General features: G+C 42.5%; 3 protein-coding genes across 6 annotated transcripts in view; 2 read left to right on the forward strand and 1 right to left on the reverse strand.

The window, feature by feature from the left end:
* The first annotated feature begins 3,886 nt into the window (after positions 1-3,886).
* LOC105180495 (tubulin monoglycylase TTLL3) lies at positions 3,887-7,178 on the forward strand. The gene is made up of 6 exons (XM_011136580.2): positions 3,887-4,054; positions 4,134-4,347; positions 4,508-4,598; positions 4,709-4,879; positions 4,971-5,227; positions 6,061-7,178. The coding sequence occupies exons 2-6, from the start codon at positions 4,170-4,172 to the stop codon at positions 6,246-6,248; spliced, it is 885 nt and encodes a 294-aa protein (XP_011134882.1). The 5' UTR covers positions 3,887-4,054; positions 4,134-4,169; the 3' UTR covers positions 6,249-7,178.
* Positions 7,179-7,258: 80 nt separating this feature from the next.
* Arglu1 (Arginine and glutamate rich 1) lies at positions 7,259-13,112 on the reverse strand. Of its 4 annotated transcripts, none has more exons than XM_011136577.3 (6): positions 12,764-13,112; positions 12,295-12,351; positions 12,029-12,076; positions 11,435-11,660; positions 8,398-8,481; positions 7,259-8,310 (listed from the first exon to the last, which is right to left on the reverse strand). In XM_011136577.3, exons 1-6 carry the CDS (start codon positions 12,904-12,906, stop codon positions 8,146-8,148), a joined length of 723 nt encoding a protein of 240 aa, XP_011134879.1. In that variant the 5' UTR covers positions 12,907-13,112; the 3' UTR covers positions 7,259-8,145. The 4 variants fall into 4 exon arrangements, with proteins under 4 accessions (XP_011134879.1, XP_011134877.1, XP_011134880.1 ...); XM_011136575.3 differs by having other exon boundaries at positions 12,295-12,438; positions 12,764-13,111; XM_011136578.3 differs by lacking the exon at positions 12,029-12,076 and having other exon boundaries at positions 12,764-13,111.
* A 948-nt stretch (positions 13,113-14,060) lies between these two features.
* The window catches only part of GckIII (Germinal centre kinase III), a 200,949-nt gene continuing 197,975 nt past the window's right edge, over positions 14,061-17,034 (forward strand). Inside the window, exon 1 of the mRNA XM_011136585.3 lies at positions 14,061-15,209. Within this exon, the coding sequence (XP_011134887.1) occupies positions 15,195-15,209 (15 nt within the window). The 5' untranslated portion in view covers positions 14,061-15,194. The remainder of the gene's footprint in view (positions 15,210-17,034) is intronic.

Raw genomic sequence — 17,034 nt, forward strand, 5'->3', positions numbered from 1 at the left:
GCATCGAAACAAAAGAAAGCCCGCGAAAGCGGGCCGGAAATTCACTGCGTGATCCTCCCCTCGTCATTCGAATTCGCGTCGCTCTGTCAAATTCCCCGTTTAGTATCCCCCGAATAACGAAATGTCTGGGCGGGCGAGTGGAAATCTCTCTTTCAACGTAGACACATTTGATTGCAGAACCGAGCACGTCGCGCGAGCGAAGGAACGCGTGACGAAGAATCAACGCTTGCTGAAGAACGTCGAGAAAGTGATCGAAGAGATGAACGGAAGCAACGAGGGGGCCTTATCGAAAGCGGCTTTTCCTTCGACGGATCAGTCGAAGGACTCAGCTTTGAATCACCTCAAAGTAGAAAAGCGCGAAGAACATTCGAGCGAATTGTGCGCCATCGTTTCAAAGGACCAAAAATACGAAAGCATCGAGACCTACAGGCCGGTGTTTGCAAATCCTGCGGTGGAGAAGTACCTGGACGAGTCCATGAAGAAGGCGCTGAAGAGATACAAAAATTACGGCTAACAATTGGGACAGTTGGGGATCGATCGCGAGAGACGTGAGGATGAGAAAGGAAGAGAAAATTTGCACGCAACTTTGGGATTGTATGCTTCCGGCCGCGACAAATGTCTGTCAGCCTAGGCTAAGGATTCACGTTGTAAACTGTGAATGTAGGTTATCGATTCACGTGATAATCGATAGGGCCGAAGCGAGTGCGGTGAATTGTCGCTTCCTAAATTGTCAGTCGGCAGGGAGAAATTTTTCAAGAGTTTCCGCACGCAAATAAGGGAGCCCCGCGCAATCGAAAATTGCGCAAGCCCGAACGGAGAATGTATCGCGACGGCGACGGTAACGCGACCAGTTGCGCTGACAGCAAATCCAAATGGCGGTTAACCGTGACTTCGAGGAATTATACAATCAGGAAGCACTTCGAAGACTGGCAGGTTCGCATCGGAGGAATTCCGTATGTCGCCGATTGATATGCTCGCTAATTCCGCCGATAGCTTTTCCACTCGCCGCTATGAAACTGCAGATTTCCCCGAAAAGCGACGCGGAGAAAAAGCTGCAATTGAGCCTAGTGGCTCCGAAATTGCCCGCCGATTCGCAGGGCGCGCCCGAGAAAGTGGAGACCGCAAACGCCGAGATCTGTTGCAACCGCGAGGATCTCGACGAATTGTTGGAAACGGAGAAGAACGGAGTCGAGCACAACGGGAAAATAGTACTAAGGGAATACTTACGATTGATCACGGACGTGGAGGTCAGGACCAGTTTCCTGCTGAAGGTCTTGACGAAAGCCGTGAACGAACACAAATGTTACGTCATTTACGGTACCTGCCCGACCGTGAGGAAACCGTTGGCGAGCAGAGGCTGGGTCGAGAAAAGAGCGATCAGGAAGATGATTCCGAGCCCCGACATGTACGCAGGTTGTATTTCAACGCACGACTCCCGCGGCAACTTGTCGGTTAACCCCCTCTCACTGTTAGTGGGAAGTATACTTCCCACCTTTTCTTCATTCAATTTGCCGTTGTAAATCACATAATTTTGAAGAACTAATCGAGGATTTGAGTTTTCCAGATAACTGAATAGTTGTCCAACATACTCCAATAAGTTTTTATACTCAATTATTCATTTGTGATTATTTATAACAAATCAAAGTTGAAAAATAATACTTTTTTTTTTTAGGGAAAAATCGATTCCTCGGAGAGTATTGAATGTAGAGATCTGAAATTTTCACCAAATATTTTTCTGATGTTGTACAAAAATATATATTTTTTCAATATTTTTTTACAGGTTAGATTTTTTTTTATAAACAAATATTTCTACAAAAACGGCCGAAATTTGATTTTTTTGTACTTTTTAGCTTTATTTTCCTAATTTTTTCATCCTGTATCTCCATCTTATCCATACTATCAATATTAATTTACTCAGAAATGAATGTTTAATCTCTAGTAAGCATAAATATGTAGTATTGAACATTCTCCCACATAAATTTTCTCCAGCTCGATCGAGTTCCATCGTCTAGAATCATATGTTCTTATTACGACCTGGTCATTATTTAATAATAATTGATAAAACAATCATTAATTTTGTACATCATGATCGCCATATTGAGTCCGCCATTTTGAATTTTGCAAATCTGACTTTAGATTCGTAATCAGCGACCCAAAAAACGTAGGACTACCAAATATCTTCATACTTTTCCCAAGGGAAGTTAATTCAGCAGTGAAAGGGTTAAACCAAGACGACTTTCTCTCGTAGACGGTTTGGAGGAGATCGAAAAGCTGCTACGCGTCCCCGCTGATTTGATATGGCACACAGGTAGGAGAGCGGCCATTGTCAGAACGCACGACAGAACGATCGTGAATAAATTTGCCGCTAGTTACTTCACGTCCAAGGTAACTTGATCTCCGATCAAAGCGCGCACGGCATGACACGTGAGATGTATGTACAGAGTTTACAAAATACTTAGGTCGACATGTGCAACAATCTGGAGAACGCGTATTGGTTCTACGAGGACGGCGTGTCCTGCATACGTTTTCCCCGATGCTACAATGTCTGTCAGGTGCGAATGATGAACGCGCTCGACAGCATGGATGATATTTTCAGTCTTTATATATTTAGCTTTATATATCTCCTTTTACAGAGGAGGAGGGTTAGATGGTATGTAATTAATTTAATCGCACTTTTCCTCAATAGATACAATGTATCTCGGGCGTTATCGTCGGGTTTGCAATTTAAACGCTCTCCTCTCTCGCCACGCGCGTTTCCTCGATCTTCTTCCAATCGCTCACCGCTATTTGGCTGTTAGATCTCATCGTCTTCTTTCTTATATTTGCAGGAGCATCTACTCATAAATATAAACAAAAGTATAACAAAGGAAACCCGCGTAGACAATCTCTACATTTGATTTAAGCAACGCCTCTTACGTCTAAGATTTTAAAAAATACCACATATTTCTTAAACTTATCTTAATAGGTTTAACGTAGACTTAAAGGACAAAGGATTTCTCAAGGATAAAATTCCTAATATAAAATATTTAATTTAGAAAATATACCCACACACACACTCTCTCTCTCTCTCTCTCTCTCTCTCTCTCTTTCTTTCTCTCTCTGCCTTATACAGAATATTCGGGATCTTTTGGAAACGAAAAATCATGAAGATTAATCAGATCAAACTGAGAAGAAAAATCAAGTAACATTTTGCAAAATGATAAAGGACTTTTTTGTTCAAAATGACCTAATCTGCAATTATATGACGGCTATTGTGTTTAGTGATAGAATATATTGAACTTTGAACCCTGAATCTTGAATCTAGACACGATAGCTGTCATACAATTGTAGATTAGGTCATTCTGAACGAAAAAAAGTCCCTTACTATTATTTAATTAAAAGAGCTAGATATGATAATTTTCAATCATTAATAACTTAACAACCATCGCGATTTTTGCAAAATGGTACTTGACTTTTCTTCTCAGTTTGATCTGATTAATCTTCACAATTTTTCGTTTCCAAAAGATTTCGATATACTTTGTATACATTATACAAAGGCGTGACATTATACATTTTATACAATTCATACTGATGAGTCATGTCACCTCTCACAGCCGGCGCAAGTGGAGGAATTTATACAGGATTACTACATCACCGCGTGTTTCGGCATTCTCAAGTGGTTCTTGTTGTTCGCGACCCTGGTGGGTTCCAAGAACATTTGCTCCCCGAACGGAACGATCCCCGTGAACGCGATTTCGTTTGCCCTAGATCGCTGTATGGAGTACATAAGGTTGCGAAAAGTATTATTCGCTTATTGTGTCTCGTGTATGTGTGTGTGTGTGTATGCTATGTCTGAATGTGTATATAATAATATAAGACGTGTGTAATAATAATAAGACTCGAAGAATAATACGCTGTATACGGAACTTTCCGCAGTATTCAAACGCACGAGGACATAGACCAAAAGGAGCGCGAGCGCGTGTCTCTCGCTGCCTGGCAGCAGTTTTTAGATTGGTTCGACAAGATAATAAACAAGCGCGCTCTGTTGGAAAAACGCGACGGAGTCGACGTGAACGTATGTCCTGCGCAAGCGGACGCGGCGAAATCGGCCGTTTCGGCCGAATCGGCCTGATAAAGAGAGTTGGAACTTGCAGGAGCTCGTAACATCGACGGGCGACGTGGCGAGGGCGATGACGAAATATCGAGCGCAGAGCAGGATCGACGGCATGCGCAATATCTGGATCCTGAAACCGGGCGACAATAGTTTGGGCCGCGGGATCGTGTTGAAGAGCTCTCTGCTCGACATACTCGCCAAGGTGAATCAGGCGTCGAAGGAGAGCGCCCAATACGTCATACAAAAATACATCGGTACGTATGGCCGCGTCTTCGGCGCTTTCGAGCGCAAAACGGAGGAGCGTGAGGAAGTGTGAGAGTAGCGATCCAAGGGAAACGATTCCTCCTATCTTCTCGCCTCCAATGTCCCGGGAGAAAATTTATACACGCGTTGCGTGCAAACGCAATCTTGCAGAGCGGCCGTTGCTCGTACACAAAACGAAGATAGACATCAGGCAATGGTTCCTGATAACGAGCATGCAACCCCTCATCGTGTGGATGTACAAGTACGACGTTTTCAATCCGATCAACGCGCCGGTTTGCGCCTCGTCGTCTCGCGAAGACTTCTTGGTTAATCGCGTCTCTCTCTCTCTCTCTCTCTCTCTCTCTCGATCAGGGATGTCTTGGTGCGATTCGCGTCGAAGGACTTCACCCTGGGCGATTTTCACGAGTCCATTCACCTGTGCAACACCACCGTGCAGCTGAGGTACCGGAAGTCACCGGGACGGAATTCCGACGTACCCGAGGAGCTTCATTGGAATCTTCAAAACTTCAAGGATTATCTTCAGTGCTTTGAGTTTCTTTGGCTTTATCCCCGCTGCGCGCGCCGGGGTTGTTACGTAAGCCGGCGCGATTGACCGATCAACTTGTTGGTTTAGATCGCGTGATCAAGAGCTGGCTTGGGAGAGCACCATCGAGCCGGGGATAAAGCAAAATTTGATAGGCGCGCTTCTGGCGTCTCAGGACAACATGGTGAACCGCAAGAACAGTTTCCAGCTGTACGGCGCCGATTTCGTGGTGGCGGATGACCTTTCGGTGTGGCTGTTGGAGATCAACACGAATCCGCGATTGTACCCGCCGAGCAGCGAAGTCACCGCGAAACTCTACCCGGAAGTGATAGAGGATGCGATGAAAGGTAATGTCATGCGCGACACGAAAGAAGAAGGTTGAAGAATATCGCATCAGGGGCCCTATTCTTGAATCTATACGCAACTTTACGTACACGCACGTTGCGAACGGTAAAAATGCGCATACGTTTCTGACATGGTATTCTTGAACTTAATTGTGTAGTATTCGCAACTAGAAACGTATACGCTTTCCGTTGCGTTTAATTACGTTTGACAACATTGGAAAACATATGTACTTTCTGCAAATATCGACCAAAAATACGATACGACGAACTTTAATTGGCTGCGTTCAGCAGAACAAAGTGGAAAATATGGAACTAATATGGAACTAATATGGAAAAATCTTCTTGGTTCTTCCATTATTTCAGCATGTTCTAACGCATTTATGACTTACTATTTATGTTTACTATTATATCGTCTAAATCCATTATTGTTACACAGTTTTACTCTATAATTAAAATGCAATGGAATTTATATGCTATTTTCTCTTAAATTTCATATTTATTATTTCTCTTACGGATATGTAAAGTCAGCTATTATTTTCTACTCTTTTAGTTTTAGCGTCGAATTATTCTTCTTAATAACAATGTGCTTCTATGTGTACTCTTATACTCCACTTTCTAGACTTTGCATAACGTATCACATATGTTTCGAGAGAAACGGATGGTATTACCCATTCGTTGCATTGCGAATGATAATTTGCGTATACGTTTCACTTGCGACTGTCAAGAATACGGTTCTAGGGATTTTCCATTGTGATTAGTCGAAACATGCCACTTACGTATACGTAAGTAGTTCAAGAATAGGGCCCCTGGTCTCCGCTCACTGTAGTGATTTGCAGTGGTTCTAGATTGCCGCGAAAGTAAAACCGCGCCTCACGGCAGATTCGAGCGTATTTACAAGCAACGCAACCCGCTCTGCAGCGTCAACGTCTTGGGACAAGGCACGAGCCTCGGCATTCGTGGCAAGGCTTTATTCGCGACGCCGAAATCACCGGCAAGATCGCCGTTCCAACGTGGCCGCGCATGAAAGTCGCGTCTCCGAAATCTCATTTCGCAAAGAATTGCTTCAATTTTAGTCCGCTAACGGATTATCCGTCCGATCGTGATGAAAGCAATTTCGTATTAGCATACATACGATTTTACCGATGTCACGTGCAGTTTAGGAGATCTATCGGAAAGTCTACCACAAACATCAAATGCTGATCATTAATCTTTTTTTTTTTAAGCGAAAGCGGCTTTTCTGCTCACGCATTTCATGACCCTTCTTGACACGCTAGAAAACTTTGTAAATAAAATTTCCGGAGTATCCGGTAGTATGAGGAAACGAATTTTCAATATTTCATCTGAGAAGCGTGTTGAGAGGCCGCGATTTTTTCTGTAAATTGGTTTAAAACTTTAACATCTTCGTTCTCACTACTGTTGCCAAAAAAATATATATCCCGAGCAAATTTGGAAATAAAATCCAATCCCGGACCATTCCTCGTCCTTGTATAATTCTAAATTGAACTTAATCGTAACTCAATGCGCAAGACAAAATATATAAATAGCTTAGAATTTTTCAGAATTAATTCTCATGTTCAACTTGTGTTCCGATTTATAGCAGCGACCGAGCGCGATTATTGCAAAAGCGTATTTATGCTTCCTTTTTTTCTTGCGTCGTCAGCGTCGCGCGACACGCAGGATGACACATGCAGGTTAATCGCTAGATGGCTGATTTATTAAAAACGTGTTTATTTTACAAGTAACAATGCGATAGGTATACAATTTTACATAAACTGAAATTTTTCCTCTTCACAGAAAACAATGTGTGTACACATAGCTTACAGTACATCTATAGGTAGAATTATGCTATACCCGCATTTATACGTATTTGCATACAAATTTCGTCTACATTCGTAATTACTCGTAGTATATGTATACTACGATATATAGCTATATATTTTCTGTCCGTCTGTCTTTATATCCTCTTTTTGATTAAAAACGCACTATCACCATCGCTATTAATCTGCAGAATACATTCTGCATTAAATATTTTGCTTTAGATTCTAAAAATGTGATTATGTATATACTCGAACGACGACGCCATTGTAAGAAGGTTGTCCGGCATTGCCATAAAAATTTGCCACTTCACTATTAAGATAGTGTTATATTTTACAGACGTTCGTAAAATAGACAACTTTGAGAAAAAAAGAAAATAATCGTCGTGTACTCAACGCTTATGGTGAAATTATATTTAATCAATGATTCGATACTGTATTCGATAATGAATCTTATCATTACTTTGTTATGCATAACACAATTTATTCTTGTTATGCGTAAAACATAAGTGATTTTTCATTCACTGCAATAGATTATTATGTCATCTGTACATTAAGACGATAATAGAAGACCTACAATATACAAATTGCATACATGTATAAATCATGAAACGGATTAGAATACACTCGCATCAGACAGAGCAAAAACAGATCGAGTAGAAGCGAGACTTTCAAGAGTTTCGCGTGTTGAAGTAAAAATTAAAACCGAATATGTACTGAAATAAAAAAGCTATGTTACAGTAGCCTTCATATTTCGCGCATGTTACGCGTGTTAAAAATTTTACACTTGCTCGCTCTGATGTCAGTGTAATCTCGCGCAACGTGAGATCCCATCTGCATTTATGTCGAAGTCTCACGAGGAGAGAATTGGTCACTCGATTCGAATGTCGTCCATTATCGGCTTACGATCAAACGAAATTCAACCTCGCCTGCGATTTCAACAACCGTTTTGAATAACATTAGGATGAGCTTTGGGTCTTACGTTACCGTATTTGTTTATGCACCTACATATGTCCGCGACGACTGTTCTTATGGATCAGGTATGAAAGCTAATAAGATTGTGTACATGTATATATCACAAGTAAAACTGCACGAAATAATACGGACTCACGTAGCTGATTTTAGCGTAAAGCATAACTTAGGCCTTGAGTTGTTCTTGCCTAGGATCTTCTTCTGCTCCTCCTTAGCGCGTTTCTCATGCTCCTTTCTCATTCTTTGCCTCTCTTCTTCCATTAGTCGTTGTTCTTCGACCATGGCCAATCTCTCCTCAGCCTGACATTACATATGTATAAATTGCACGCCAACGTCTCTATCGTCTCTTAGTCCTCAATCCGCTCAGCACTTCCCACTCAGACTTACCAGTTTCTTCTGAGCTTCTTCGATCTTTCTGTTGTTCTCCTCCATAATCCTCTCTAGTTCCTCACGCTTCTTCCGCTCTTCTTCCTACAATGACAATGGAATATGTTTACACGAAGTAATGATATTGTCGATCACCAGCTGTTGTTACATCGCTCATATTCGAAATCATAGTGCCGCTATGTCAACAGCCTAGTGTTACACATCCTAAGAACCTTTATGCGGAAAAGTTCGGAATACATGAAATCATTTAAGGTTGGATTTCAAAGAAAAGGGATGGCTTATCGAAAGAGAAAGAGAGAACGAAAAAAAAAGTATGAGAGAGAGAGAGAGAGAGAGAGAGAAAGAGAGAGAAAGATAAAAAGAGAGACAGAAAGTGACGGAGGACACGCATGTATAAACACAGTTCCTTCATTTATGTCAAATGTGTTCCTTTTAGATGCCAGCAAACGCTGTTTTTTTCTCAGACTCCCCCAGATGGAAACACGATGACTGAGAGAATGTCACTTGAAAACAAGAAAAAAAAAGATGAAACTCTTATAATTTCGTAAGAATCCAGTGTGCATGCAAGGAATGTACACAAAATCGCAATTTACTTCTCATAAACGCGATAAGTGCATGATAAAAGAGAAAGATGCGATAAGTGTGTGTGTGTGTGTGTCGTGAGTTTATATTTTGGCGATAACGGTATCTGTAATGTTGTACGTGGTCTCTGTAGATGTGTTTTCTACATGTGTCGTTGGTAGTCTGTAGATCATCGATTCGGAAATTGATACCCTAAGGTACATTTATGAATGGGTGTTGCCATCCGCCCGACCTGTCGACGAAATTCGTTGTGTCCCATGGTAATATTTTAGCGAGTCTATAATGAATCCTAGTATGGTCTTTCCGGTATACAAAGTGTTGAAACAAAGAACATGATAATAATAATATTGGTATAAAAAATGAATTATGAATATATAAATTGGATAATACCTGGATGAAGCTCACGCCAGCACGTAGGGGATGCCTTCTTCATCGACAATCACTCAGCAGTGAGTAAAAAACCGGCATCTTCTGTTGGTAGTCAGTAAGGAAGGTTGACCTATGTATCGCTAGGTCGTGCTTTGTCGCTAAGGGATTCTAATTCTGCCCCCTTAAGGTTTCTACAATTTCCCTTTCCTAACAAATTCTTTCCCCCAAACTTGTAGACATATTCAGTGTAAACTCAATGTGCAAAGCAACGGGAGTAACTTCTTTCTGATCGACTTGTATAATCGAACTTGCTGTACACCAGACAGAAACGACTTGATCTTCTAGAGGTGAAAGTAAATAATTGTGCACAAACACAAAATACATCTTGCAACAAGTAAAATCCTGGTCAACCAAGTGTAACGAAAAAAAGGGAGGACGAACATATCCGATGCGAAAAACGGATCGATTGGACTTCCGATCGCGCGCAAATTAAAGTTTATTTAGTTCCTTCGCCATATAGCAATTGATATATTTCTGCATAAGAGTTGCTAGGCAAGCTCAAAAATCAAAGCTGACGGGAGAAACGATACTGTTAAATCAATCGTGAATCGTTGCAACGTTAAATAGCGTGGAAGATTTAAGAGACAATACTTATGTTTGATCTACGTATACATAATACGAAGAGAAATACGCATCAAAAACTACACTTAGTTGTATTATTTTCTTTCCGTAAGCAAGTATGCAAAGAAATGTCAATACAAGTATATTAAAAATTATATCGACGACAGTGTCGCCGTACATACACTTCTGCATGTTTCTGCTGTTACACCGTGATAAGGTAATCATGCGAAAATACTCAAGTCGAGAAAGTCTAATAACATCCTCCTATAGCGGGCCCTAATTCCTCATCTGCACGGTACTCGACGTGTATGCTTTCTTTCTTTTTCTTTTTCCTTTTTTTTTTAATAATTTCGTTAACATTATCGCTACACCGACTGACAGTGAGTAACTGTTCAGGGAAAAATATTACTTTTCCTATGGTTTTATACAAAAATAACTTTATTTCAGACCCAAGAATGATAAGCTCGGACTCGTTTGATAAATTACAAAGTTTGGGATCGTTATCTCTTTAATCAGCGGTACTTTCTTCTTTTCTATTCTCTTGAAATGTCTGCATGATGCGATTACGTAGACAGTTACATACACGCGGACATTTTTCTTTTTCTTTTGAAACTAGACTGATAGGTTTGTAGGTTTGCCTGACCAGCATGCACAACAATTATAGAGACTGCGAGCGAAAACTGCCGATTCAAAGGAATCAGGACAGTTTAAGCGTGTGACTTCCGAAATTGTTGATACAAACGTCAATCCAGATATTGTGTGATGAAAAAGGTTATAATGTTGTACAGATATATAAATATATATATATATATACATGGTACAAATATTTTGATCATAAATAACCGATACATGCGCCTATGATAGCAGAATCTCTTTTATAACGCAAAAAGTTTAGCTTCTCAACAACATGACCGTGGTGGATGCTGAGAAGCCGAAGCAGTGTGGTTATTCCCGCTCAATTAAATCTGTCTGCGGTGTAATCACGAACCACAATGCTTCAAGCCCAAACGCTGTGATCGCGAGACATAAGACTGTGATAAAAGTGCTTCTCGGAGTTCAATCGTAAAATCTCTCAAAGAGAAGGATAAGCCCGTACAATTTGTAAATCCTGCGTGGTTATGGATGGCTTCGTGACATCATATTTGAGCAGGAGAAAGATCTACAAATTGCACTCGGTCTGGCTTAACGACTACTACAAAGTCTCGATACGTTTATCTCTGAACGTTTTTCTACCGCTTGTCACAAATCTCAACTTGATGTTCTCGAAGTCGTATATTGCATCTCGCTTAAAATTTATTGTCTACGACCTGAATAATATTAGTTAAGCTCATTTCGCGCGGAAATACATTCTACGTTTCGAGTTTTCGATACACACGTCACTAAAAGAATACTAAATTCGTTTTTCCTGCTGATCATAACAGCGCTTGGGCTATCACTGTCCAATGTTTCTTTGGATAGATCTTACCTCTCTTCGTTTCTCCTCCTCACGTAGTTTCGCTTGTCTCCACTCCATCTCCTCCATCATTTGACGCTCCATGGCCCTCTTTGCTTCTTCCACCCGCCTCTGCACCTCAGCCTCAATTTCTTCCTTACGTTTCTCAAGCTCCTCTTCTACCCTCTTTTGTACAAGTTCTTCTATACGTTTGGCCGCTTCTTCTTCTACCATCTTTTGTTCCACCTCACGCTGACGTCTGCAGACAGATAAGCAGCAATCTTCTTCCAACACCACTCCAGAGAAAGAGAGAGAGAGAGAGAGAGAGAGAAAGAGAGAGAGAGAGAGAAAGAGAAAGAGAGAGAGAGAACCATTTTTTTCCTTTTTCCATAGAATCGTATTTAACAGCATGCTAATTTTTTTATTGAATTTTAAGTTATAACTGTTTCTTAAAATCCATCGTAATTGGAAGAAATAATATTATAAGTTTACCAAATAGAGTAAAGTTGAACAAAATGTTACTCAGAAATTTAGAGCTTCCGCACGATGTTAAAGTCAAGTATGTCTTTTAAACTGATGAATATTTAATAGATAAACCACCACCATGAAGTAACTACACTTTCTTACCCAATTGTGCTCGTGGTGAAGATTTTGTTCATTAATTCTTTCTTTTTCCTGACAACACAATTATAAAAAATAGCGTATAACAAAGAATTTAGGATATAAAGTAATTTTTATGTTCCACTTGATATGCAACAAAATATAAGTTAGGATTGGGAAATATCAATGGTACAATTATAAAGCTAGTATCGACCAGAGAGAAGCATGACATTTTCCAACCCTAATATAACAATCAAGGGGAACATTTTTCATATTAATCCATTAAAGCTTACCTTTGCCGCTCCATTTCTGCCAGTCTCTCTACCTCGTCCATCTTTCGATCTCTGTCCCTGTATGAACGTTTCTTATGACTGACAATATGCACATCGTCCGATACATCGGAGCCACTACTGGATGACGCGGAATGGGATCGCTTTCTAAATCAACAACCAAGTATAACCAATGTTAACTCTAATAAAATCATATAATCTCTCTGTGACATAGGACGTTATAGCACGTGTTAGAACAAATGGACACACAAGAGAAATGAAAGAAACACGCAAAACCGAGAATTTACTGCGTGGCAACAAGATATGTACAATACTATTCATAAGTGCAAAATTTTATTTCTATCATCGCGAACGCGAACGAGCTAACACTTGAGCTAACAGCACGACAAAATGGCCGAACGTACGTTGAATGTAAATAGGACTTTGCGGAGAAGCAAGGGAATCGCAATGAGGAATCGATTGGCAAACGCACCTGGATTTGGAGCTACGTTCCTTCGGCTTGTCTGAATATTTGTTGTTGGAGTGCTTCTCGCGTGATTTCGACCGCTTGCGAGAATGCTTACTCTTGTGACGCCGCCTGCTCGGTGATTTCGTCCTGGATCGCGAACGGCCCATCCTGCCGAGCTTAACCGTTTTCTCACTGGACTCAATTGCGACTTATAAAAAGTACACGTTTGCGTTAAATACAAATCCGATCGGATATACTCCGCCTCGACGAATCGATACACAGAAGAAGCTACTGTTTCCGACGCTCACACTATGTCGCAGAACCTTTTATATCATTGAACTGACGGCCATCTTTAAATTCTATACTCCGACGTTCATGGATCTGCTCATTTCAACTGCACCAAGTTGCTGCACCATCTGTACTTAGAATAAAGAACGTATATTGGAGGTTGAGAATACCGAGCTGAAAGAATAAAAATTTGACCAATCAGATGGCCAATATATGCTCCTCTTGCCTAAATTAATAACGTTCACCAATGATACTTCCCCATTAGATTTACGGTTATTAAGAAATTTATTACGAACGTTATTTTCTAGTGTAAATTATAAGAAATAAAAACATACATATCTAACGGCTTTCAAATAAAAAATTCTTCATGAGTGTATGATGGAAGACAAAATTCACGGCCGATCTTCAAAATCTTTTTCATCATGCATCGTATTTATTCAATCGTGCGTCGTGACTGTCGATTCTTCGCGGAAACAATTACGGTGAAACACATACTTTATTTCACAGACTTATTTCGTACTTAATCTGTGATCGAGAGAAAATCATTAAAGTCTTTTAAGTTCCTTGCAGAGAACTAAATTATATATATGGATTTTTTCATAATTTTAGTTCTCTTTAGAGATTTTATTTTATACCTCTGTTTCTGCAACTTTTATTCCATTAAAAATTGACGGATCTATTCTGGATGAATTGGTTTTGAACGCTCTCATACTGCCAATAGAAATAGAATATCAGCACAAGTGTCTAAAAAGAGTGTAGTATATAATTTTCAACGACAGGATATTTATAGTTCCATTGTTGCGCAACATATTTCCATCACTCAAATGCCAATACCATAAAGATAACCTGACAATAACGACGGCGGTCGTAAACAATTTCAGAATAGGACTTTGAATGTTTCACAAGTTGAGATAATTTTAAAACGACAAATTCTTCGAGCGAGACGAACAAGGAGGAAAGCACAATTCGCGCGCATTTCTTTTTCTTCACTTTCTTCTTATATTATCTTTTATCTTCTTTTGTATTTCCGACGTCTTTTTCAAGTTGATCATCTCCGATTGCCAGTGCGATATTTCGTGCGACGGCATCGACGCCATTAATCGCGCCGTTGATTCAAGTATCGCGCGCTTCGCGCAGCTCGCGGCATGTTTCGCCGGTTCGGCGTGAGGCGGCGCCACCGGTGGCTCGCCGCTTCAGCACACACAGCTGTGCCGCGTCGCGCGCATGCCGCTCGTGCTCCGTTTCGCCGCCGACTGGCAGAAAGCAAGATGGCGACCGTCTGTTTGCGGATACCTCTGCGGTAGATATAAATACGCGTGGAAAAGAAAGAAAAACACAGTGCCGAGAAGCGGGTTACGGACGATCGGGCGGTCGGTGACGATCGGTGATTGTACGCGCATCCGTCGACGCCGGTCGACGTCGCACGCGTCGCGAGTTGAAGTGTGACGAAAACGCTCCTGTCGTCGTCGTCGTCGTCGTGTCGTCGTCCCCTTCGTCGTCGTGATCTCACTCTGTGCGGAAGCGAAGCGGCGCGGAAGCCTTCGGCGCGGGCGGGCTGCTTTTTCGTGTCGCGTCTCAGCGCCAGGAAGGCGCTCCCGGGTGCGAACAGGTGCCCACCTGAGGAATGCCACATCGTCCCCCGCAGGCCCCCCGGCAGGTTGGATCGGCAGTAGCGCAGCGTGCGGCGGCGGGCGGCCAGTGACGAGGAGGAATCGTGAGAGAAGACGAGGAAGAAGAAGGAAAAAGGACGACCTTGCGCCGACATCGGCACCCGGAGCACGCTCGTGGGGATTCCCTCGCGGAGGTAATCGCGGTCGTTCCTCTCCCCGTGACGTATGTGTGTCGCGGAGGTCCGTCAGACGGGTCGGTCGTCGCGAGTGTTATCGTCGTCGTCGTCGTCGTCGTCGCCGTTATCGTCTAAATTGCCGTCCACGTTTCCTTCATCGTGGTCGACGTCGTGTCGCGAGTGCCGTCAGTGGTCTCGATGCGCTGTCGCCCTCCTTTGGACGACCATCCCTTTTGGACAAACGAGATCAGCTGCTACTGCTGCTTCTACTGCTGCTGGGATTACTAGCCCGGCAGCTCCCTGCGAGGATACCCTTCGGTTGGAGCGGTGGGGCAAGGAGGCGCCGGAAGCAGCCGCGAGTCCGGAAGCATAGCGAAGAAGATGGCCTTCAACGAGGTGAGTACGTTCTCTCTCACCGTACGTTTAACCTGCCTAACCTGCTCGCTCGCCCGCGCGCTGCTCGCGTCGCCCGTTGCGTCGTGATCGCGCGCGTCGCGTCGGCTCGTTCGATCCCGCGGATTGACCCCGCGACCCTCAAACGCCATTCCTAACCTAACCTAACCTTCGTTCCTGCGCACAGCTGGCACGCTATCAACCGCCCCCGCCTGATCCTTCGCACCGACCGAGCGTGATCGTGACAGGCTGAGGAGCCTGTTTGCTGTTTTCGGTGGGTCGCGCGCGGCCGAGCTCGTAGTTTCTTAGCTGAAGTCTCGCTTCTCTCTGATTACGTGACTTTTTAAATGAACAATCCGCGGGCTCTTTAAAATGTTCGAAGGCGCGATCACGATCATCCGGGCGGCGCGGTTTAACGATCGTCTCTTCGAGTGTGTTTCGTGTGCGGGAAGGAGCGGTTCACTCACTGAGGTCGCGGTAACTTTTCGCTCTCGAGTCACGAGTGCTTATCAGCGCGACGAGAGATATGAAATTTGTATATAGATATATTCCTGTCGCTTTGTCTCTCTCTCTCTCTCTCCCCCCTCCCCCTCCCCCTCCCCCTCCTCCCTCTCTCTCTCTCTCTCTCTCTCTCTCTCTCTCTCTCTCTCTCTCTCTCTCTCTCTCTCTCTCTGTACAAAGCTGAATTGAAGTTGAAATTGAAGTTCAAATCAGTATCAGATCGAGTAATATGAGAAACCGGAAAATGTAAATATTTCTCGAAATTTTGCTAACATGTATTTAATTACGATAAATATTTTTCGGAATTTTGCTAACATGTATTTAATTACGATAACAGTTGATTAAATAATGCTACTAATCAAACCGCTTCCTTCGCGGGTATTAGTACTATTTCGCACCGTACTGGGCGACGTCTGCAATGAATTAATAAACAGACTTAATTAATGGTTCTTACAAATACTTTGATGATGTATAATACGTTGAAGAAATATCGTAATATCAAGTCGATTAAAATGTATACACTGCAAATCTCTCTCCTAGCATGTCGCTTTCTGCATTTTTATTGATAATCCGAAGATCCCCGATCTACCACAACGATGTTCGCTTCTCATCATCGTTTTCATCATCGTTACTTAATTAAAATGACTCCGAAAATAATTGTTGCGTCAGCGCGTCAAATTGATCGTTACCTTTCTCTGCTCTCGTCAAGTTTTATTTACAACGCGGAAAGACACGAAATTTCAGCAAACCGAACGAGATCGATATTTATGTCCCGTTACGATTATCGATTATTGATCGCAATTGTCGTCATGCGAGACGCAGTGTCATTCACCGATCGCGCGTGCAATTATCGATGCATCGCTGCGCGATTCGCGGAAACTTAAATAAACCTTAAAAAGAGACGAAACAAGCACGCGAAATCGCGATAAATTCTCACATTATTTCGTCCCACACGTTGCGATAACGCGCGCCTAATTGTTTCGTGTCCTTGAAGCGACGCGATAAATGTCATTGAGACACACAACAAGCTTTTATTATCAGCCACGTTCATTTCATCGCTCTGGCATAATAGTTTCGTCGGCGATTGGCCGCTCCCCCTTCCCTCCCCCCTTCCTCCCTGCTTATCGTCGCCGGTCGCGATATATGACGTAGTTCGCGGAATCCGCGATTTGTCTTCTTACTAGCAATTACATCTCGCTACCAATCGCAATACAACAATAACGACAACAACATTCGAAGACCCACTTCCTCCTCGCGGCGCGTCACCGCCGAGTTTTCGTTCCGACGACTCTCGTCGACATTGGCTGCATTTAACGGAACGAGGCGA

The sequence above is a fragment of the Harpegnathos saltator genome, unplaced genomic scaffold, assembly GCF_003227715.2.
Source record: "Harpegnathos saltator strain DR-91 unplaced genomic scaffold, Hsal_v8.6 scaffold425, whole genome shotgun sequence".
Taxonomy (NCBI): domain Eukaryota; kingdom Metazoa; phylum Arthropoda; class Insecta; order Hymenoptera; family Formicidae; genus Harpegnathos; species Harpegnathos saltator.